Source organism: Protopterus annectens, chromosome 2.part2 (genome assembly GCF_019279795.1).
Source record: "Protopterus annectens isolate FY-2018-M chromosome 2.part2, PAN1.0, whole genome shotgun sequence".
Lineage (NCBI taxonomy): Eukaryota > Metazoa > Chordata > Ceratodontiformes > Protopteridae > Protopterus > Protopterus annectens.
The window spans coordinates 1,095,116,747-1,095,141,980 of NC_056730.1; the positions used below are offsets into that span (position 1 = coordinate 1,095,116,747).

The 25,234-nt window shown below is 38.3% G+C and overlaps 1 protein-coding gene across 1 annotated transcript in view; it reads left to right on the plus strand.

Annotated features, from left to right (window-relative positions):
* Positions 1 to 17,755, plus strand: part of LOC122796004 (diphthine methyltransferase-like) — a 376,921-nt gene extending 359,166 nt beyond the window's left edge. Inside the window, exon 6 of the mRNA XM_044064484.1 lies at positions 16,773 to 17,755. Coding sequence (XP_043920419.1) covers positions 16,773 to 17,266 — 494 coding nt within the window. The 3' untranslated portion in view covers positions 17,267 to 17,755. The remainder of the gene's footprint in view (positions 1 to 16,772) is intronic.
* Positions 17,756 to 25,234: the final 7,479 nt, after the last annotated feature.

Consider the following 25,234-nt stretch of genomic DNA (forward strand, 5'->3'; position numbering starts at 1 on the left):
GTCTGCTAATGATTGGTAGTTGATTTTTACGTGCCGAGTTACCAGCCCTGAAGCACAATTTTCAACAAAGGTACACCCATTCATGCATGTCTCCACGCAGAAGACACTCTAGCTGAGAATCGAACCAGACAGCGTCTTACTGTGAGGCGACAACGCTACCGCAGCACCACCACACATACGTGTGTGTATTTTATATATACATATATACATACACACACATAAATATATGTATGTACACACATATATATATATATATATATATATATATATATATATATAGGTCTACTTTTCCTCAACGAAAGCTTATGCTTTTGAAAAGGAAAAGTACAAACCCATTTACACGAAAGTACACTTAAATGAAAGTGCACTTTCGCGACTACCCGTTCAGCAAACCGGTAATAACAACAACAAAAAAAACACTACAAAAGCATTTTTGCGGGGGGGGGCAAGACCCCCTGCTCACCCCCACTACTTTATATATACTAACTCTGAGATCGCAGTACAGTGGGGAAACAGGTTTATTCCCTTATCCCCACTGTAGCATGCTTCTGTGCTGCAGCATTTTTCTTTTTGTTAATATTAATGGTTCAGTGAACTGGTAGTTGCGAAAGTGCACTTTCGCGTAAATGGGTTCATACTTTTCCTTTGAGGTTTCGATCAGAAAAAGTAGACCCATAAATGTGTGTGTGTGTGTGTGTGTATGTATATATATATATATATATATATATATATATATATATATATATATATAAAATGTGTGCACAAACATATACGTACACGTATATGTGCACATGGATCTACTTCAGAAGCTTGAAGTTTCAAAACTTCAAATGGCCGAGACCATAAGATGAAAGTTTTGAAACTTTGAAAACATAATAAAAAGAAATAAAAACAAAAAGTTACGTTTTTGCAGGGGGCAAGCCAACCTGCACCCACACTCCTCTTGCTAAATAAATATACCAACTCTGAGATCACGCTACAGTAAGGAAAACAGTAAATTTCCCATTCTGCTGTGTAAGGTGATCTGCATTCAAAACTTCAATCTTGTGTTCTTGGGCATTTGAAGTTTGACGTTTTGAAACTTCAAGCTTTTGAATGGGATTCATACACATATATAAAGTATGCAATTTCTATAGGAACAGTGTGGTGTAAATGACAAATCCTTCCTTTTGTGAGAGAGTTAGTCTTGTCTTTTTTAAACATCCCTTTCAGTTGCCTATCTTCTTCCCTAAGCAAGAAGGTAAGACGAATGGTTTTGCATACTGTGGATACTTGTAAGCCACTTTGGTACTAGGGAAATGGTTCTGCCTGCTGTAGATGTAGATAGTCCACTCTGGTATGAAGGGAAATTATTTGGTAGCTTATGGATGTGTGTAGGCTACTTGCGTTTTACATTGAGAGACCCAATACCATTGTGTACCTCCCACAAAGGGAAACTGTAGTCACCTAGTAACAAGATGCTTTCTAAATGACTTATTGCATTACCTTTTCTTATGATGAAATGCAACAAACATTTGACTCCTTGTTAGCAGGAGATTTTGCAACATTCTTTAAAATGCATCTGCTAGAACATATGAAGTTGCAAACCTCATTCACATATTCTCTAAACATTACACAGTAGAGGGTCATTTTAGTGGAAGAGCAGGATTTGCATTGGTTGTCCTGCATAGCATGCCATAGACCATCCACCTTTTTCTAGAAACTGAAAATGTACTACTTGGTGGTCTGAAACATGGAAGTTCCTCCAGCAGTGATCTTTATGATGTACATAGTACACTGTGTGAGCACATTACTGTAACAGTATATTTTGGAATAGTAGGATCACTGCTGTGGGATAGACTCCTTTCTTCCATCTCCTGAGCCCTGGAGGTGGCAGCTGAGAAGAGGGGAGAAGGTTTTGTTTGTCCCTCTTCCTTTGGAGAAGGAGTTGTGTGCTTGGGTGTGGGAAACATTTAAACCCTTGGTGGCAACAAGTAGCCAGTGCAGCATACTTGTTCTTGATGGGGGGAGGAGGCAGAGGTGATTTTTATCATGTAGGTTGACATAGCCATCCTCTTGAAGGCCTGAGTAATCCCCTACCCTCTGGCAAATTTTGAGCAATACAGAGATGCCAAAACCGCTCAAAAAAACCAATAACCTCAAAAAATGAGCACGGTAGATGAAAGGATTCCACCAACGTTGTTGCTACAACAGTTTATTCCACAACCACGTAAACAGACTCCACATAAACGCTCTTAAAAATACGCTGAGTTTTCGTCCACTCTGTTTGTTGGACTTCATCAGATAAAACATATAACATCAATTGAAATTAGTTTAAATACATTTTTAAACACTAATTCACCTATAATTTTAGAGTGCATCTTACAATGTCAAATCAAGTTAGGCTCATCTCATCATCTCATTAATATTTAATTGCTACTATAGGTATTCTTAAATAGCACAAAAAACAGAAACAAAAACCACCTAAATTAAATGGTTAAAAATACTTATTCATTATAAAATGTATGTAAATATATATTGTATAATCACACAAATTACCTTAATAAATTGATTTAATAAATATAAATAAATAATTAATGCTAAAATTACTTTAAATAAGAAATACATTATGTTAAAAAAACTTTTAGTAAATCCCTATATAGGTGGAAAGTTGACACCCTCTAGGGTTCAACTACTTGCATTACACTTTCCCAGCTTTTAACTTTAATACTGGGGTAAGTGAAATATATTCATTCAAACCAGGGCTTTTTGTGGCTTCTAACTTGATTTGCCACCACAATTCCCTATACTCAAGCCATCCTTCCCATAGTCCTCCTCTTATTTCCTTTTTAACTTGCTCTATTATAAAAAATGAAAATTTTGAACCAACACATTCTCTTGTATGTTTATATAAGGCATTTGTTTCTTTGTTTTGATATTTCATATGTGTGTTCGTATATTCTTCTCCTCAGGACTCTTTCTGTCTTCCCTATGTAGAACGAACTGCATTTTCTACATAAGGTAATATATACCAAACCCTGAGTGCCACAATTGTAATATCCATTATTTTTAATAGTTATTCCCCTACTGTTCAAATACACCTCATTGTTGTCCACTATATATTCACACTGTTTACAATGGCCACATCTGTATGTTCCATTTCTCCTCAACCCCCCTATTATGCCATAACCACTGAATTTATTCCTAATCTTATTAGACTCTAATAGTTGCTTCATATTCAATGAATTCCTGTATACCACTTTTGGAACAATATTTTTAATGTTGTTAATATCTGTATATGATGAGAAAATATTCCATTCCTTAGTAAACATTTCTCTTATTTTGGCATTCGAGGTGTTGTATTCTACAATCATAGCCTGTTCAAAAATACCGTCAGTTTCCCTGTTATTTGTAATGGTATTTGTTTCCACTATAATTTCACCACTTCCTTTAATAGGTTTAAATTTTGTAGTTCTCCCTATCTCCACCTCCTTTCTAATGTTGTCCACAAAATCTATGGGATATCCCCTTTCTTGGAACATTTTTTCCAAGATATTACATTCAATAATAAAATCTTCATTTAAACTAGTCATGCGACAACCCCTCACAAACTGCCCTTTTACTATGTTCTTTTTGCAATGTGAGGGGTGTGCACTACTAAAATGTAAGAAAGAATTACAAAAGGTTTTTTTCCTATAAATTTTTGATTCAAATACCTTATTATGTTTGTAAATCTCGACATCCAAATATTTTAATGAATCAAAAGAGGTGGTATAGGTAAATTTCAGGAAGCTGGTAGTAGTATTAATGTAGTCAAAGAACTTTTCAAATTTTTCTATACCTCCAGTCCAAAAAATGACTATGTCATCTAGGAAACGGCAGTATATAATGTCCAGTATTTACTAAATTCAGAATACAGTATATACTTTTTTTCCCATTTTGCCAATACACAAGGTTTGCAAATATGGGTGCACACGCTGCACCCATAGCAACCCCTTGTATTTGTTGATAATATTCTTCATTGAACATCAAAAAATTATTTTTCAACACCATATCAACTAAACTCATAACATTTATTTTATCTACTTGGGTCAAATTCTTGTCTTCATAAATTGCTTCTTCAAACATATTTATACCCTCTCCATAGGGTATACATGAGAAAAGGTCTATAATATCAGTGGTTACAAACATTAGTTCTTCCCTATATAATTCAGGGGTAATATTTCTTAAAAGATCCCAAGAGTCTTTTAATATATATTTGTTGTTTGCACATATATGTTTTACTTTCAAATCTACATATTTGGCCAAGGGGAGTGTTTTCGAACCTTCAGAGGAAACTATTGGCCTAAATGGGGGATCCTCTATGCTTTTATGCACCTTGGGTATTCCAAAGATAATTGGTATCCTTGGCTTCCCCACTTGTAAATATTCATATGTTTTTTTTTACTGATAGTACCTTCTAACAACATATCCTTCAAATTTAAATCTATTTTGTGGTACGCCACATTCACCTCATTTATAGAAACACAAGCGTACTTTGTTTCGTCTCTCAAAATGGAGTTCATTTTACCCTCATACATATTATCCATTATCACTATACCCCCTCCCTTATCCGGTTTCATAATCCTAATATCAGAATCATTCCTTAGCATATTCAAAATCTGATATTCTTCTTTAGTAAGATTAGTTTTATAGAAACCTTGATTATACAGTCTTCTAATTTCTTTTTCCAGAACCATCTCCACATTCTTGATTTGCGGATGCAGGGGGGGATTAAAAGTAGAATGACGGACCAAACCTGAGTCCTGAGGAGTAGAATACCCATTCATAATAGTTTTTAAATTTACTTTTCTCATACATATTTTCATATCGATAATGGTTTTAACTAAATCCCATTTGTTATAGGGAATAAACTTCAGTCTCTTACTAAGTAGGTCAAAATGTTCATTTATAATAGAAATACCACTATAATTATATATAGAAAAATCTTTGTAAGTGTATTTAGGACCAATACTAGGAATTTCACTGTTGTCCAATATAGGGGATGGGTGTGAATTGTCTAAAACCTCCCTCTCTGAAAATCCTGATTATTTTGATAACCTATACTCCTTTCCCCTCTATCCAAAGGTGGAAATTCAGTATTATAATCAAGACCATTCCATTCTCTTCCCACTTCTTCATTATTCCTAGAAGTGTTATACTGGTATTTGTTATTCCTTGTACGTTTATCACCCTGATTATCCCATTTGGTATAAGGAGGCTTGGGATAACTCTGATCATTATAATATTCTTCTATATCCCTTTTTAGTTTATTCATCTTTCTTTGTATCAATTCATTGCATTTAAAATCAATATCATCTCTAATTTTATAATATCTATCCCTCTCATCCCTAATCTCATGCATTAAATCATTTTTTATATTAGAATCTAACACATCAATCTCACCTTTTAGTGCCTCTTGCACCCTAATATTTTCTTTAATAACCAGCTTTAAAATTTCTAAACCACAATCATTAAAAATATCTAATAATTCTTTATGAAATTCTGAGCCTAACTGCACATTGTTCGGGTATTTCCATACCCTTAGTCCCTTAGGGACTATTTCCCTTTTTATGCACTCATGTAAATAATCATTTTCAATACTTAGAGTCTTAAATTTTAACATTAGTTTTTGAAGTTTGTCCATCTTGACAGAATATGACTCGCCATCCGGCAAGTTAACATTACGCTTCAATTCAAAATTGAATGGATAAGGTTTGTGTAACCATTCATTAATATCTTTTCTAACAGTCGAATTTGTAACAGTACCTTCCGATGCCTTCCCCACAGAAGGCTGAACAAAATTACTAGCGTTGTCAGCTCCCAGCGAACTTTCTCTGCTGTTGTGTCGTGCTGTAATCCCAAAAATAAGTGGCGTTGCTGCAGGATTAAAACTGCTACCATTCGGTTCGCTATTTTCCACATTTAACGCCATTTGCTCACCACTAGTCCTTTTCCTTTTTGTTTTAATATGTCCAGACCCTTCAGTCCATTCTGGGTCAGCATACGCGTTAGCATTACGCTTAACTAAAAGCGTCTGACACAACGGAGTTAACAGGTCTATTAGCTCCGTAAGCTGACCAATCAGCTTACACGATTGTCCCATCTCTTCTTTACTGCTTACAGGCGAGGCCCCTTCCATCTACCCGGTGAAGGAAAACACAACCAGGAAAACACCAAAACCGCTCAAAAAAAACAATAACCTCGAAAAATGAGCACGGTAGATGAAAGGATTCCACCAACGTTGTTGCTACAACAGTTTATTCCACAACCACGTAAACAGACTCCACATAAACGCTCTTAAAAATATGCTGCGTTTTCGTCCACTCTATCTGTTGGACTTCATCAGATAAAACATATAACATCAATTGAAATTAGTTTAAATACATTTTTAAACATGAATTCACCTATAATTGTAGAGTGCATCTTACAATGTCATATCAAGTTAGGCTCATCTCATCATCTCATTAATATTTAATTGCTACTATAGGTATTCTTAAATAGCACAAAAAACAGAAACAAAAACCACCTAAATTAAATGGTTAAAAATACTTATTCATTATAAAATGTATGTAAATATATATTGTATAATCACACAAATTACCTTAATAAATTATTTATTGATACAATTATAGGTGAATTAGTGTTTAAAAATGTATTTAAACTAATTTCAATTGATGTTATATGTTTTATCTGATGAAGTCCAATAGATAGAGTGGACGAAAACGCAGCATATTTTTAAGAGCGTTTATGTGGAGTCTGTTTACGTGGTTGTGGAATAAACTGTTGTAGCAACAACGTTGGTGGAATCCTTTCATCTACCGTGCTCATTTTTCGAAGCAATACAGAGATGGTATTTAGGTTAACAGAATTCCTTTTTTTAAACACCTTTATTAAATTATCACTTAAGACTTAGGCAAACACACATTAACAGAAAAGAAAACAAACCCTTTTAACATTTTTTCATTTAAATACAATATTCATCACGTGTTTTCTTTGCAGCTATCATCAGTGCAACATTACAAAAAATTGCTGAATTCCTGCCTTCCCTTAAACCTCATTTCTGATGTTCATCATGTTTCACTGTTGCAGTCATTACACTTGGGTTATCCTGCTGGCAGGCTACCCGCAGTCGACCCGAGTTCCAAAGTCTTGGTCCAGCGTCAGTTGATGTCGCCTCTTCCCTAACGTCAGTGCGCCAGGGGTATAAAAGATGCAACCAATGCCATTTTCTTCAGTCTTTCTTGCTGCGCGGTGCCCGAAGCAAAAGCAGTTCATAAGTGCCGGTCGGCCGACTCCTGAGATTTTCGAAATAGAGTTTCAGAACCGAAGTCTTCAATAAAGCTAAGTACCCCATTGGGGAAACTTTTTCTTGCTCCAGGCCAATGTCAGTAAAAGTTAACAATTGTATTTCTTGTGGGAAGCAAATACCTTATAAGGATTTTCACTCTTACTGTATTCCTTGCCTAGGGCCTGACCACGACGTTACTAGTTGTCGGTTTTGTGCTAGATTCAACAAACACACTGTTAAACATCGGTTTGATTTTGCCTTACATTACTTTGGCAGAAGATTTAACTATATAATGCCGTCGGAACAACCAATGACCGGAATTCATAAAAATTGCAAAGACAAGGAAAAGGACAGGCATCAGAGGTCCAAAACAGACGAAGCCTCTTCTAGGCCAGTCGCCAGTTTGTCGGTTCTCAGTGAGGCACTTTCGCAGCCCCTGACACCCGCTACCTCAGAGCCACAGGCCATATCCGACTCCCACGTGGAGACAACTAGGCCTCTGGATACTCAAGGTATTGGGCCTACAGAAACTATTCCCTCAGATGGGGCCGGAGCCGCTGAGCAGGCATCAGCTTCTGAGGGTGTTTTCAGACCTTCACAGCTTACTATTAAGTCCTCTACAACAGCCAAGGTACAGTCAAAGACACCAGTAAAGACGAGGAAACAAGTACAGCATTCTCCTGGACAGTCATCTATGCCAAAGAAACAGATGCTTAAAATGGCCGAAGACTTAATTTCTTTGATCAGGGGATCCCATCCCATTTCCCCTCCTGAAAAAAGGCCTAGGCAAGACACTGATTATGACTCCTCTGACCAGGTTTCTATTTCCTCTGATTCCTTTTCAGATCAAGGTTATTCTCTCCCTCCCTATGAGGACTCTGATGCTGAAGAATCTATACCTTCAGCCTTTCCACCTGAGGATCACTCTTTTGGGGAAACTCTGCATACCATGAGGGAACATTTCCACTGGGAGAGCCAGGATTATTCAGAATCCAAGAAAGGGCTCAGAGTTTCAGCACAGGCCCCTAGCTATCCCCCTGTGCTTGATATTGATGATGTTTTCTCTGAATCCAGTCTGTCTCCTGATTCTTTACCCCCTGCACCAGTCAAGCCTGACAGGTATTACAGGGTCCCTGACTCTCATAAATTTCTTTATAAAAACCCTGCTGCTGACCCAGAAACAATTTCTCAGGGTCCCAAAGGGGTTAAGGCTTCCACTGCAAAAAACTCTGTCCCCTCTGATAGGGATTCTAGAGCACTGGATAGATGGGGGAAAAAGTCTACACTTCATACACTTCTGCTACTTTAGCTGTAAGGGCTTTAAACTGCCAGTTTCACATGCTTAAATATCAACAGTACCTTATGTATTTGTTAAAACAGAAAATGCTTACAAACTCAGAAAATCCTGACAATAAGGAAATGCAGGAATTATTGCATGCAGCTGAACAAGTGGGAAAGCATACTTTGCAATGTGGTTTGGATTCATTAGAGGCTTCTTGCAGAACCGCAGTTACAGGCTCTGTCATTCGAAGGCATGCTTGGTTGAAACAAAGTTTACCTGAACATGTTAAAGTAAAATTATTGGATGCTCCACTGCAGCATGATACTTTGTTTGGTGTTAAAGAAAATGGAGGATAAAGCAAAATCTATGCAGACAGTAAAGGATTTCTTACAGGTTCAGCCACCTAGGTTTAGTAGAAACTGGCCTTCAAAAAATCGGTCCTTTCAGGTCTCAGGCCACAGAGGCAGATACAGACGCCCAAGAGGCAGATCTCAGCCCCAAGGATCCTACAGACCTAAACAATGGGGTGCTTCTACCCCCAAATGAGGAGAAGACAAATCACAACCTTACAGGAAACAGTCCCAATGACTTCCCTCTGCAAAGGCCAAGCACTTACCTTTTGGCAGCACCCCTAGGGGGAAAGCTAGCACTTTTCACACAGAAATGGCATATAATTACCCAGGACAAATGGGTACTGAATATAGTTACTCAAGGTTATAGGTTCCACTTTCACACCCTTCCAAAATCAAAAGGTATGCCGAACCTACCACAAAACCAATGGGCAGAGGCACAAAAGGAAACTGCTGCTCTCATGGACATGGGAGCTATTCAAAGAGTACCACGGCAAGAACAGGGACAAGGATTTTTCTCAAGACTTTTCCTGGTACCCAGAAAGGACAAAGCCTGGAGACCAATACTGGACTTGTCAATCCTAAATACTTTCCTGGATGTTCCAAAATTCAAAATGTTAACACTACAGTAACTTCTACCCATGCTGGGCAAGAAGGTTTGGCTAGTTACTTTGGACCTCAAGGAGGCATACCTGCATGTCCCAATCAGACAATCTTGCAGAAGATACCTCAGATTCGTAGCTGGATCAATGCATTACCAATTCTCTGCACTGCCCTTTGGTTTATCTACTGCGCCCAGGGTCTTCACAAAATACCTGGCACCAGTAATTGCATTTTGCAGACAGAGGAATTCAAATATATCCTACTTGGGCGACTGCCTTATTCAAGCAGAGAGCAAGGACATTCTACTAAGACATCTGGCATTTGTAAAAAGATTACTAATTTGCCTAGGGTATACAGTAAACGAAAAGAAATCAAAACTAGTGCCCTCTCAAGAGATAATAATCCTGGGTGCAAATTAAAAACAGCTGCCCAGATGGCTCATCTCCCGCCAGACAAAGGCAACTGACTCATTACTTTCAAATGATGGCAACAAAGACCCAGCTCCCTGCAAGAAAAATTCTGCAGGCCCTGGGTTTCATGGCATCCTGCATTCTACTAATTCCATATGCAAGACTGCATATGAGGAAACTACAATGGTATCTAAAAAGTGTTTGCCACAGCCTGGAAACAGTAATAACTATAATTCCCTGTCTACAACAGGAATTTCTAAGGTGGTCCCGGGCCTGTCACCTCGACAAGGGACAGCCCTTCACCTTGCCCACAGCCAGGCAGACAATAACAACGGATGCATCGGATTATGCCTGGGGGGCGCACATGGAAGGAAAATGTATTCAGGGCACATGGCCCAAGGAACAAAAATGCATCTTCACATCAATCAAAAAGAGATGCTAGCTGTACAGAATGCCCTGACAGCCTTCAAGGATCTACTACATCCAGGACAACTTTTGCTAAAGACGGACAACACCACAGTTATGTGGTACATAAACAAGGGGGCACACATTCCTACCCCCTTTGCAGACAAGCCATGACTTTGGGGAACATGGCACTGACCTATCAAGTACATCTGCAGGCACAATTCCTGCCAGGAAAGAAAAATACACTGGCAGGCGAACTAAGCAGAAATCTCATGGATCCACACGAATGGAAACTAAATCCACACGTCTTCAGCATGATAAAGAAATGGGGATACCCAGACATAGATCTTTTTGCCTCCCCTCACAACTGCCAACTACAGAAATTCTGCACAAGGACTTATCGCTCACAAGCATGGAAAGTGGATGCTCTTTCATTCAGCTGGGAAACCCTGACAGTTTATGCCTTCCCCCACTGCCTCTTCTTCCCAAGGTACTCCTAAAAGTCAGACAAGAGAAGCCAAAAATGATCCTGATTGCCCCAGACTGGCCACGCCAGCAGTAGTACCCAATCCTAAAGAGCTTGTCTTAAAGGCCCAGCTTGGCCTTTACCTCAAGTTCCTCATCTCCTGACTCAACAGAACAACCAGAGTCTGCACAGTCAACTCAGAACCTTAAATCTGTCTGCATGGCAGATAATAGTCACTCAAACCCCACCTCTCTCTAAAGCGGTTATGGGTGTCATTTTAGAAGCCAGGAGGCCCAGCACTAGGAAATCCTATGCAGAAGAATGGAAGAGATTCTGTGCTTGGAACCAGGCCCAAGAACTCTAACCACTTGTTCCAAATATACCTCAGATTTTACAATACCTAACTGAGATGCTGGACAAAGGCCTTTCCTTTTCATCTATTAAGATCCATGCCTCTGCCATTTCAGCTCATTACAATATGGAACCACCTATTTTTTCGCATCTACTACTAAGGCAATACCTCAGAGGGGCAAGAAACATAAGACCCCCAAGGAGAGCACCAATACGTACTTGGGACCTCAGTTTTGTTTTGGAAAAACTCTCACTGCCTCCTTTTGAGCCAGCCAACACAGCTGATATAAAATTGTTATCATGGAAAACTGCTCTGCTCTTAGCAATAACTTCAGCAAGAAGAGTCTCAGAGTTACATGCACTAATGGCAGTGGAACCTTTCATCATTTTTCATCAGGACAGGGTCTCTCTAAGGATAAATCCAACGTTTATGCCAAAGGTGGTTTCCAGTGTGGCTCTTAACCAAGCTATTCATTTGCCAACTTTCTTTCCAAATCCCCAGAATAAAGGGGAGAGATGTCTGCACACTTTGGACATTCACAGGCAGCTACGATTCTACTTGGACAAAACAAAAGCTTTCAGAAAAACTGAGCAGCTGTTTGTAGCTTATGCTGCAGGATCACAAGGAAAGCCTATCTCAAAGCATCCAATTTCAAAATGGATAGGACACTGCATTCGCTTCTGCTGTGCACAACATGGCAAATCAATGCCTAAGGGCAATAGGCCACATTCAACAATAGCAGCAGCCACTTCAGCAGCTTTTCTCAGAGGAGTACCAACCAAAGACATTTTAGAAGCTGCAACCTGGAGTTCAGTGCACACCTTCACGAAGCACTACCACTTACCTCCCTACCCTAAATCCAGAGCAGGCTTTGCCACTGCAGTCCTGCAGGGCCTGGTAGCCTCTCCTAATCCTATTTAGGCCCAGCCACCCAACCTCAGCTTTGGGATTCAACCCAAGTGTAATGACTGCAACAGTGAAACATGATGAACATAGTACAGTTGTGTACCTACCATAAATGTAGATGTTCGAGTGTTATTCACTGTTGCAGTCCAGGTTACCCTCCCACCATCCCCCTTTTCATTGCTGGGACTTTTCTGTACTTCTCAACTCTATACAACCTATGTGGTGTATTTGCTTGTAGATGAAGGAATTGTTTATTTTAGTACATGCGTGCTTTTTGGCAGCCTTTTTTTACAGCCTTCCTATTTGGGGCACCTCTCATCTGGGGCAAGAAAAACTGAAGAAAATGGCGTCAGTTGCATCTTTTATACCCCTGATGCACTGACGTCAGGGAAGAGGCGACATCAACCGACGCCGGACCAAGACTTTGGAACTCTGGCCGACTGCGGGTAGCCTGCCAGCAGGATAACCCAAGTGTAATGACTGCAACAGTGAATACACTTTAACATCTACATTTATGGTAGATACACAACTGTACTTTCCTTCTCCTGAACATTAGTATGATTGTATTGTTCTACAGTTTCCACTTATACATAATTTGCTCTTTCCCTATTCTAAAGATCCCTTTTCCATTTCTTTTATCTCTTATGTTCAGTACTTCAAATACAGTTGATGTAGACTTTGATTTCCATTTTCTAGTAACTGCTTTTTTGCCAGGCAGCTGAATTAAATTTAATAAGGCTTACTATGTCTAGGCAATTCAAAATCATCCCTTTACCATTTGCTCAACCGGTATTTCTAATAGAGAACTCTGTAGTAATTTTTAAAATCTGCCAGCTCATTATACTCCCAGAAGTTATGTTCCCAGTTAGTTACCTGTTTCTTCTCCATCACACATCCAACGTTTGGCATCTACCTGAGCAAAAATTCTTTGAAGTCTGCTTGGAGTATAAAAATAACTATGCAAACACTTCTAAGAAAAGATCTTAAACCTCCTCAACTTAGTTGCATATTTGGGAGCCATACCTATGTCTTCTTGTTGTTTTCTTTTAAATTGCTCTTCCAGTCTGTCTTCCCAATCTTTTCTAACCTCCTCTAATTGATTTTCTACTTATCACATAACCTTTTACATGCCCTACTAATTATTCCTTTTAACAATTGCTTTCATTCTACATTCAACTAAAAACTATACCAGAGCAGGTAATTCACTTAAAATTCCCTTATCTATTTGCCTGTAATCTAAGATCAAGCCCTGGTAGGGAATGCAGTTTCCAGCCTGCAATCCAATGTCTTCTTGGCCTCATCCCACTCTATTACCTTTCCTTATTGAGTTATTTACTTCCAATATTTTTATTCATTTGCCAAGTTTCTACTGTAAATTCCAGCCCCATTTTGCATATTTTCTGTACCCCTTCTTGCAGTCATCCCAGTTGCCAAAAGTCTCCTTTCTCCATCCTTGTATTTGCTTTGTTCTTAGGATAGTTTCTGCTACTTTATGAATGTAATATTTTATATGGTTGTTATTCTCCTGAAAGATCTGCATACAAACTGCCTCTCTGTTGAGTTCCCCCCTTGCTTTGTCATCATCCCTTTCCAATTTGAATTTTAACTTTCTGCTTGTGTTATGTATAATAGTCTTAACTGTGTAGTTCTAAATATCCCTTCAAATCTGGTAAATGTAAACCACCTTGTTCTATTCAAAGGTTTAGTTTATTCCAGTTAACTCTTGCCCTCTTTCCCTCTCAGATAAATTCCTTCAGTTCTTTAATTATTGTCCACAACATCTCCTCTGCTTGATAAAACTATGTTAGACCAGTATGCAATTCTAAAGGGACAAAAACATTTTTCACTGTTTGTATCTTATTGTCCATATCCATGAATAAGAGTTTCCAGTGTATCAATTCATGTTATATTTTGTTTAGTATCTTCCCACATATCCTTAGCTGTCATAACAGAAGGCTTTTTAATCCATATTCCTAAATACTTCATTTTATGACATTCCAATAATTATGGGTATTGCTGAACCAATTTGTGTGTGGCGACATAATTACAACTGTAGCCTGTTTTATTTTCATTAATTTTGTATCCCGAAAACTGTCTCACATTCCACAACTCTGAGATGTCCTTTTCTGGATTTATCTGGTAGAAAATATCATCTGCAAATAAAGCCAGCTTTTCTCGTTTACCATACCAATTATATGCTTGTATTTCTGAGTCTACTATTTTCTTGGCTCTAAATATGAAGTAAATAAGAAAGGGGAGAGAGGACACCCCTGCCTGATTCCTCTGTTCAAACACAGCTTATATGAGAGGAACTTTCCCAATTTAATTCTCGTCTTTGAGCCTTCATATATCCTTCTAATTAACCTTATTATTGTATCATGAATACAAATGCTTCCAAAGCAGTACTCATAAAATCCCAGCTCACTCTGCATTAAGACCCATCAAAAACACGTATTTTCTTGCATCCTGCTTCTCTCTGGATAATTATTGTTCTGTTAATGTCAAATGTTTGCCTCCCATCTACAAAACCACACTGATCTAGATCGATTCATTTTGGCAATGCTTTTGCTCTTCGTTTAGCTAGTATAAACACTTTATAACTGTGATTTAAAATTGAAAGGGGTTTATATGAAGCTAGGTCTGAAGGGTCATTGCCATCCTTGTGTAACAGACACCACAGCATTCATCCAGGATGCTGCTGCTTCTCCTCCTCTAAAAAAACGGAATCTTCCAGATCTTAATCACTTTCTTCCCTTGTAATTTCCAAACTTCCACAGGAATTCCATATGTTCCTGGAGACTTTCCTGAAAATTGATTACACATTGTTGTTTTTATCTTATCCCCTTTCTTAACTGTTTGTTGAACGTCATTTGCTTCTGACCTTGGCAAAAATAATTAAGTCTTCCATAAATATTTCCATTTTCACTGTCTTCATTTCCACATTTCTCTGATTTATACAAATTTTCATAAAATTTCTGTAATATCTCCAAAACCTCTACCAGATCTCTGGTTATTTTCCTTGTTGTAGGTTCCCTAAATTTGCAACAACCATTTCAATATTCTGTAGCCTAAGTCATTGTGCTAAAAGTTTTTGTGCTCTGGAGTTGTAATAAAAGATAGTTGCTTAACTTCATCTTTCCTTAGTATTATCCAAATACTTCCCTATTTTCTCTTTACCACTCTGCATGTCCCCTTCTCTTGTTCTGTGAGATTCCCCTTGTTCTGCAATTCTTTTGTCAGCCCCTCTAAGTAATACTTGTTAACCATATCTTTCTCTATTTTGACCCTATTTTTAAGCTACATTTTCATTTTATCCCAGTCACTAACTATAACTTCTGAAGATATTTCTGTCTTCCCAAATAACTCTCAAATATTTCCCACTAACTTACTCCATAAATTCCTCTACAGTTAACTTACTTTTACTTTACCCTACATTTTTATTAGTTTTTATTGGTGCATGATCAGAAATTTATTGGATGCATGTTGAAGCTTTCAATTAAATTCACGTTCCTGTGAAGAAGTACAATTTCTTCGGTTATTGTACCATGGTGAATAACATGTAAATTCTGTCAGAGTTCCTACTGCTGAATTCACATCTTCCATACCAAATGTTTTAATACATTTTTTTCAGAAATCTACCCTCTCGTTACATTGTCCCTTCTAGGTCCCCCTGATACATCCTCATTTTTGCAAATCAAATTTCAGTCTCCACCTGTAACTAATACTCCCTGCTGAAAGCTGATTATTTCTTCCAAAATTTTCTTAAGCTCCATAATAACAGTTTTCAGTGGAATATAAATACATGCCATTGTAGTCCTCCCTTGCTAATAGCCCCTTATTACCACGTCTACCATTTTTTCCCCTCGTGTATCACTGTTACTGCCTCTCTAGCAGTTAGTATAATTACTCCCCTTTTCCTGCGTCTCTCACTGAATGGATGGCAGACTATCCATTCTGAAATCTTCTTTGTCAAGTTCACATGCTCATTTCTTACCAAGTGTGTCAGCTGCAGCATTGCTATTTGCACTCTGCATTTCATAATATAATTCAGTACTCTTTTTTTTTTTTTTTTTTATCTATACCATTCACGTTCCAGGATAATGTGGATGGCATAGCCATTGTGATAAAAATCTATTGTTCTCACCTATTGTACATGACTTTTTTTGAACATGTATTTCCAGTTTTGGTGTTGCATGCATATACTAATGTTTGGCAGGCTGATCTTTTATACACTTGTTTCATCACATCTCCATTTGAATCTGTCACATTTTTCAAGACTCTGAGTTAATGAAAACCATCTAGCATAAAATCTAAATACAATACACCCCCCCGTCCACTATTAAATTGTAACAAACACACAAAATTATGTACATCTTCAAAATATGAAGTTTACCCCTCCAGTTTTTGTGGTTTGCATCTGGACAATACTTGCCATGTCTTACAGTCCCGGTATGAATGGTGGTCCTAACAGTGCTTAACCTATTACAAGAGTTTTTCCTCAAACATTTTCTATCATGGTAAGAGATTGTGTAAACTTATTTGTATTTACTTAGCAGTTTTCATCAGTACTAAGTCTGACTAGATATGAATTTTGTAAGATGTCGTTCACCCAGTTATTACTCTGCTCTCCTCTTCCATATGTCATTAAATAGATGGGTCTTCTCATGTGTACTCTTGTGTATTTTACAGCTGGAAATGCAGAAAAATGCACTGTGCTGTCCTCTTATGTTCTGCACAACTCCTTGGCTTATGGAGCTGATTGGTCAAAGCTGTCACTTATGGACTGGCCAGTTATGAAGCAGGGCCCTCGTTCAGCCTTTCATAGTGAGTCGGACATGGAAAACACTGAGCAAGGTGTTAAAAAGCCTGAAACCCAGAAGCAACATCTGAAAATCCTGTACGAGTCTCCCACTGCCAGTTTTGATGTAATTTTGGAGGATGATATGGGAACTTACATACCAGAAGATGCTGGGGCTCATGCCCTGGAAAATAGCTCAAAGATTGTTTCAGTCAGCATACAAGGCAACCAAGACTGTAGTATTCCTGAAAATTATTTTCAGTCTGATAAAGATGGTGATACAAGTAATTCTAAGGAAAGTAGCCTGATAGCAACATGCTCCTTTTATGATCATGTTCTTCATGTTTGGAATTGGGAATCCAGTACAGCAAATTCTTCCAAATAAATCTGCAGTCAAAATATAGCATTTTAAAGCATTTATCTACGTCACTTTCTGAAACAAAATGTTTTTATATTTGGCATTTTAGAATATTTTATTGATACATAGCTTCTTGCATCATCTTTGCAAGTATTTATGTGCTGCCTTTCTGCTGGTATTTTGAACTGCCAACAGACAGAATATTTTTGCAATGAAAACAAAAACTTTTTTTTGCTGGTAATATATGGTATTCAGTGCTAGTAAGCACCAATTTTGACATCGTGATGAATCTGTTTCTGAAAAAAGGATTAGAATGTTGATTTCAGAAAAAATGCATTTTTGTATTCACAAATATAATTTCATCTGTTGTGAAGACCACTAAATATAATGTTGAGAGTTTTCATGCATTTCATTTTAGACCAGCTTTAATTTTTACCACTTTTTTATGGAAATAGCCGAGCAAATTATTTGTAAATTTCTTTTTCTGATATAGGAAATTAAACATTTTATAATGTATTCTGAGTGGTTGATTTGATAAAAAAAAAAAGTTACAGATACTCCATTACTGTACACTTAAGCAGTAATTATTTTCCTTTATAAAATAAATGAAGCCATGATCAGGGTTATATTAGGATGTAGTGAACTAATGTAAATGTTACTCAGAAATTACTTCTGCTTAAGATTTTTCACTCAGGATTTATGCCTTTTATATTTTGTTTTCATTCATTGGGAAGTCTAATTTTAGTATTTTTGTTTTCTAGCCATGACCTAGTTACATAGAGAAAAACACACAGACCTGTTATACAGAAGCATTATAAGACAGTAACATAAGGAATTGGGCCACAGATAAAATTTTCCATTCATCAGAATATCCACAGCCTATAGATCTAAATTCAGATATGAGGAGGTCCATCCTTGTTAACAACAGGACTAATGGCACCAGGCATTTCAGATTTCATCATTTGAAACTTTCCCAGGTTAAACCTCTCCTCTTTACCCTCAATACTTTGTTCATGGACCTTGTCATGCTGCAGTATAAACACATTGAAAAAATGACTCCAGGGTACTAGTGTGCTATGTTTGAAATATTTACATGTATAAGGAAACTGATTATTTTTATAGGTTCATAGGTTGGTACTAGGCTATTGGCCCTAGGGCCGGCCTATACAAGCCTAGCCATAACAATTCTCTGGATATTTCTTCCCACAATATTTACTTCCCTGGACCCCTGTCTAGCAGGGCGACTGATGTGATCCCCAGGGTGAATTTCAGATCTCCCATCCAATCGTCAAGGTTCCTTTTGAAGAGGGCCAAGGAGGCACTCTGACATGTACGGGCAGTCTATTCCAGCGTATGGGGAGTCTCTGGGTGAAGAACCTATCCCTCCAGCATGTTTTGTTCATTGTGATGACAAGGTTTAGATCCCTGGAGCATATGGCTCTGAGGGATTGTGATTCCTTTAAGTGGAGCGTGTCCAACAGCTCAGGGTTTGACATGGCCTTGTATGTTAAGCAGAGATCACCTCTGAGTAGATGATATGCCACAGAGTATAGCTGGAGTTTTTTTAGACTGTCTTTTTTTCTTTATTATAAGACTTGTTTAAACTTCCAGTTCCATTTTTAAGATCATGCACAACCCTTTTTTTGCACATACCTTCAGTCTTTGTCTTCTGTGAAGATTACATGGCTTTCTGCTCTGCAAATCTAATTTATTGGGTATTCTGTTTCATTTTACTATTTCCTGTCATGTCTTTGCACCATTATGTTTGCTACTTGGATGGTACAAAGTTGGATGTTTCCTGCAGTAGCATTCTGGGTCTCTCGCCTGTCTCGTAACATTGTACGCATGTCTCATAACATTGCACGCCTGCCTCATAACATTGCACATGGACTGTGTGCTGTATGTCCATTTATCAGCAGAGCAGACTTTACATTACCATTAGTTTTCTGAGCAATGTTATAAGCTGTGAAATTCTAAGCAATTAGTGTCCAACAGTAATCCACAGTGATTTTATTAGAAGATTGAAAGTTTTACAAGTGATGGTCAGGCAAAAAATATGACACAAAATCAGGGACATTGTGCAAAAGTCATCGACAGATGAAACGTAAGATTCAGTGTCGAGGCAATTATGAGTTGTGGAATTTGTGCTGCACATGATGTGTTTGTATGACAGTGCAACAGAAGCAGCCTTCACGTTCCTTTTTTTTCCCCACATAAAGAAAAGCTGAATGCATGGGGGGTTTGAATACCAGATTAAAGCAACTAAGTGTAACTAAGCTTAAAATTGGAAATTCAACAAAAAATATACAAGTAAGACTGTCCCAGTCTGAAAATCCTGTTTGCCTTTCTTCTACTTACTAACTAGGTCAGTGGTTTCCAAACTTTTTCGATTCTCTGCTCCCTTGCTGAATCCAGGTTTTTCCAAGGTGACCCCCCCCCCGTGGCACTCATAAAGTGCATATTAGATCAAAACACTTCAAAATTTCAGCAACTTCAATTTAGAAATATACACACCATACAGTGTTTTATGTGAAGAAGTAACCTTTGGGAGATTCAGGGGTAGTTAGTCCCTACAATCTGGTGCCTATGTCATCTTTGTCCTTCCTGGTCAGGTTTACCACCTGGAACTCCCTGACCTGATGTGCTCCTGTATCACCCCCCCCCCCAATCTCATCTGGTCTTTACTAAGAAAAGCACCAGCTTCTCTACCCTCTCATAAGATCCTTTCACATCCTGTTCTGGCATTGCCTCCAGAACAATACTCTTTGTACCATGAACAAAGCCAAGTACAAGTGAATTTACCTCTGCTTGCAGAGTCTATCTTCCTGAGGAGAAACCTCAGCATTCTGTCTGCTGCTGCAGCTGCCATGTCACTATGCTCTTCAGCCACTGATGGCTGGCAGAAGGCAAGGGTCAGGACACTCCTCAAAATCACCCTTCTAAAGTCAATCTGCTGCATCAGAATAAGCCAGTAACATTTCAAGTGGACTGCACCAAGGTGAAATGTAGCATTAATTCACAAACTATTCAGCCAACTTCCAGCAAAGGCTAAGCAAGTTATTAAAGGCCAGAGTGGGAGAAATAGAAGGCTGTGCAAAAGGTAAAGGAAGAGTCTGTGGGAAATCCAAATCCTGGCAGGAAAAAGAAGGACCTGCAAAAACAAAAAGGAGGCTGTGGAGAAATCTCAACACTTGCTGGCCATTGACCAATGGCTCCGAAGTCTAGCTCAAACCCTGAAAAAGCATCTCTGCGGCATAAAAACCCAGTGCTCACACATTCATGGAGCATCAACTTATTTTAGAAGTAAAGGAGGTGACAGCCAAATCCAAGGTCTTGTGTGTAACAATATATTCTGGGGTGGGAGACACCTCTCCAGTGAACCACACACTACTTTGCAGATAAGATTCAAGGCAATGATCAAGATTACACCTCCAGTACAGGCCTGAGAGGCCACCAGAGACGATGATGATTCTAAATGCAATCAGATATGGTCTTAGACATGAGCTCTGGGTCTCATACTGTGTGTCATTTGGGCAATTCCTTCTCTGGGCCTCATGTAAAACTGACATGCATGGGACAGATGAAATTGCAAGATTCCTTCTTCAGCAAATGTGATTCCCAGGCTGATATGTAAAGCTTGTAGTAGCTAATAATTCTATAACCTGGTCCCAAAGAAAAATCATCTCTCATCCTATCTATTTATGCAGCAAGTTACCTAGCTTTTTTACCTAGCTATTTTGAATTGAAAAATGTGCTGGACTACAGACACCTTTTCATCCATTACCTAGTTACATATCTACATATGAAATAAAATGTATGATATGATCAATCCAGAGAGAAAACAATTCATCATATGTTGCAGCCGTGACAGATGCCACATGATAAACTCTGCAACTAACATGCTACATCAGTTACCGACAGTTCATATTTTATTCCACATGAACACATAACAGCAAAGCAAAGTGCATACGCTAGATTTTCACATTTCTGAACTAGCTAAAGGAACATCATTAAGTACTAGCATTAGCACAAATCTTATGACAAAATATAAAACTAATTTAACACACACTTCTCTGAAAGTTTCCTTACTTGCATGGAGTCTTCTTTCTGGCCATACCCTCCGCAAGTCCGATTCTTGTTCCCCAAACATAATCTGTTCATTGCCGTTCCAACTCTCATTTGAGCAGTCATGCCAAGCCAGAAATGTGTGAGCTCCTTGCTCAATTCCAACAGGCTGGTGGCCCTGACGGAGGTGACGTCATCACGCACGTGATGACATCAGGTCAAACAGTGTGAAAATTTTTAAAAAAAGAAAAAAAATTGTAAATGAAGGGTATTCATTTGCGGCGCCCCTGTGTGGAAGCCACGGCACACACTTTGGGAGCCCCAGAACTAGGTCAATGGACACTGCTGACCCCAGTGTGATGTCAGCAAGGAAGTAGAACTTCCTGCAAAGAAATAAGTGAGGGTGCAGCATGTTATAACAACAGAAGGCATTTTCTGGAAGAGATCTTCCTAGGCGGAATGAAAATGCAAAATTAAATGACAGACAGCCAAGGTAAGTACCTACTGAGGAAATGCATTTTGAGAGCAGATAGGCTACATTGATTTTATCCATTGCACATCATCTTTAAGGTCAGTAGATTGATTTCTTGGGATTTTGGAGAACATTTCCCTTTTTTGGCATTTCAGCCTTTTCTCTGCCTTATTTAATTTTTAAGACATTCTTCTAGTTGGTGCTTGGCAACTCCTGCTGTTAACTGCCATAATTACAATTAGTGGCTGCATTGTCAGGGTTGTAGTAGTCATGGACCATGTAGAAACAAAAGTTCCACCTTAGGATAAATGCGAATGATGTATGTTTTGTCTGTAAATGTGAGCTGTTAGTTCACCTCCAACACTCTTTGGGACTAAAGAAACAAATTTAAAGTGGATGTCAAAATTCAATTGCAGCTGAGGTTGTTACTTGGAGCCAAAAGAGAGGCATCTTTGCCTGAGTGGTAGACCTTGGAGCTGCCAGTGGTAATCACCATCTCTGGCTCTCCCAAGACTCAGAATTGAAGATATAAACAAAAGCATGAAAACCAGAGACCACCTTCAGATAATTTAAAAACAAAGAATTAAAGAAGTGATAACTTTTGCGATTTTTAAAGTGGTGACTAGTAAACAACAGTTAAATAGACAAAATCTAGCTTGAATTCCTTAGCAAATAAAGAGGTCATAAATCCTTATCTCCAGACTAACTTTAGCAAGACCCTCCCCATCCTCACCTCCTGAGTTTGATTATGATGTAGAAGATATTGTATTGGCTCAGCAAAAATGTGACTTCATCCCCTGCTGAATCCATTACAGACAAAGGTCTGTTGTCAGTTTTCCCATTCTGAGGTCCTCCAGGTTTTTGTCAGCGTCTCCTAATTTATCTGTACTGCTAATGAGGAGGCTGGTATTGACCATATGATGCTGATGTATGGGGACTTTTCAGTGCCTTTGGTCTTGGTTTCAAGACTGAAGTTTGACTTCACATCTGCTCAGAGGTCAGACAAGCCATCTGTGTCAACACCAATGTGCTTAAAGGTTCTGACAATCTGGCCTGTCCCTTCATTGCTAATTATTTCAGTGCTGGTGCCAGTCTAACATTTTTGCCTTTAGGTGGTTACGCCAGTGCCCTTAATGTTGAAAAATTTACATGTGCGTCAACACTGAGTTTGCAGACAGACAACTCTGCATTTGACATCCATCTAGAACTCCTTTTCCAATTTTTACACACATGGAGTTGGGGTGTTTAACAGTGATAATCTAGAGTCATGATTCACTCTGCCGGGTGGTCAGCCCTGCATGATGTCACCATTCAGATGTTTTCTGGATGAGCCCATGGCTGTCCTTGTTTAACGGCAGGACAGAGTCCCAAAGGTCACGTAACACAATGACTTAGGCAACAGAAAGTAGAAATGGTGGTTGCCAAGCTGGGGGAGCCTTTAACAATAAAAATAAACAGAGATCCTGCAAAGGTATTAAAAATATTTCAGAAATGTTGTGAATATTTGTGTAAAGCAGGGACTTCCAAGATGGCTGCACACTGATCAACAACCTAATATCACCTCTCACAGTTTGAAAACTGAAGTTGATAAATAGCAAGTAAAATAGGCATTTTAGATAAAATTCAGTTACTGTCTAGTAAATACATTGCCTGGATGCTAGCAAAGTAGTTTAGAAAACCTAAAAGCAAATCAATCAGAAAAGTTGCAGAAAAAATAATGGCTGTGAAGGACCCTACAGCTGTTCAACAAAAAGCAGTCCAAGCTTCAGCTTTGGTACAAGAAATGGCCTCAAGTAATTTAGAGGAAAAAATAAATTAAATGTACTCGGAGGTGATGCAAATAAATGAAACATTTAAGGAAATGCTTAAAATGCTGGAAAATAGAAGCTTTAAGTAGCTATTCATATGAACTGATAAAATTGCAAAAAAATCAGAGGATGAAATTAAGAAAAACAGGCTGAGTATGATACTTTCCAAGACGTTGGGGTATATAGAGAGGGTGGTGTAACATTCAAGATGCTGTATCCAGGCGACTTGAGAATATTTATATTTTTCTTGGAAGATCAAAGGCATTTTTGAATGCAGAACAGGCTAAGGAGGAAAAAAATGTTTATCCAACAAAATGTGAGCCAGCAAATAGAAAGCGACTCTGCTTCTTTCTTTTTTTTCTTATTATTATTAAACAAGAATGATGATTTAATAATACATGTATATAAATGAAAACAAACCACAGTGACATAATTGTAGTTGCAGACATTATACATCATTTATAATCTGTCCAGTCACTGTCAGTCAAACATTGCATACCTCATTCAAATCCAGCCTTCTTTTAAACCTCATTCCTCATTTACATGTTTCCATTTTTTTTGTATACAACTTTCTCCTACCCTTTTCTAAAGATCCCATTTCCAGTTTTATCTCTGTTACTATATTCACTGGTACAATTGGTTTAGACTTTCATTTCCTTTTACTAGTAATTGATTTTTTGGCAGCCGCCATAGTTAAGCACAGCATGTCCTAGGCATTTCCAATTCTGTATCCTAGCTCAAAAAAACTATTTCCTTAGTCATACCAATTTGCTCACCCAGTATTTCTGATAGAGTAGACTGCAGGGAATTTTTTAAATGCGTCAACTCATTACACTCCCAGAAAATATGGCCCCAGTTACCTCTTTCTTCCCAATCACACCTCCAACATTTGTCTACCTGAGGAAAAATGATTTGGAGTCTACTTGGGGTATAGTAATACCCATGTAAATACTTCTAAGCAAAGATGCTAAATATGCTCTACTAATTATTCTTTTACAACAGCTTCCGTTATAGATTCTACTAAAAACTCTCCTGTGCTGGTCTTTTGCATAGGATTCCCCTATTTCTCTCTCTTTCCATATACTCTGATCTCAATCCGTGATAGGGAAGGCAAATAAATTCTCGGCCTCTTGCCATTCTATTACCTTTCCCTTTCTAATTATTTGCTCCCAATACCTTGGTTCTTTTGTCAGTTTTCTCCAATAAATTCCACCCCATTCTTGTCTGTTCTCTGTATCCCTAATTGCAGTCATCCCTATTGGCAGAATCTCCTTTCTCCATTCCTGTGTTGATGTAGTTCTTACAATATTTTCTGCTACTTTATGAATATAATGTTCTGCATGATTATTCTTCTTAAGGAGCTGCATCCAAAATCCTAGTCTCTCCTTTATTTCTTAAGTTTCCCCCGTTTCATCATCCCTTTCCATTTGAATTGTAGGTTTCTGCTTGTGCTATGTATAGGAGCCATAACTGTGTAGCTCTGAAATACCCCTTCAAATTGGGTAATCCCAGACCACCTTGTTCTATTGAAAGAATCAGCTTATTCCCACTTGACTGTTTCCATCTTTCCTTCCCAGATAAAATCCTTCAGCTCTTTATAATTGTTATCCACAACTTCTCTCCTGGTTGATAAAATATGCCTGACCTGTG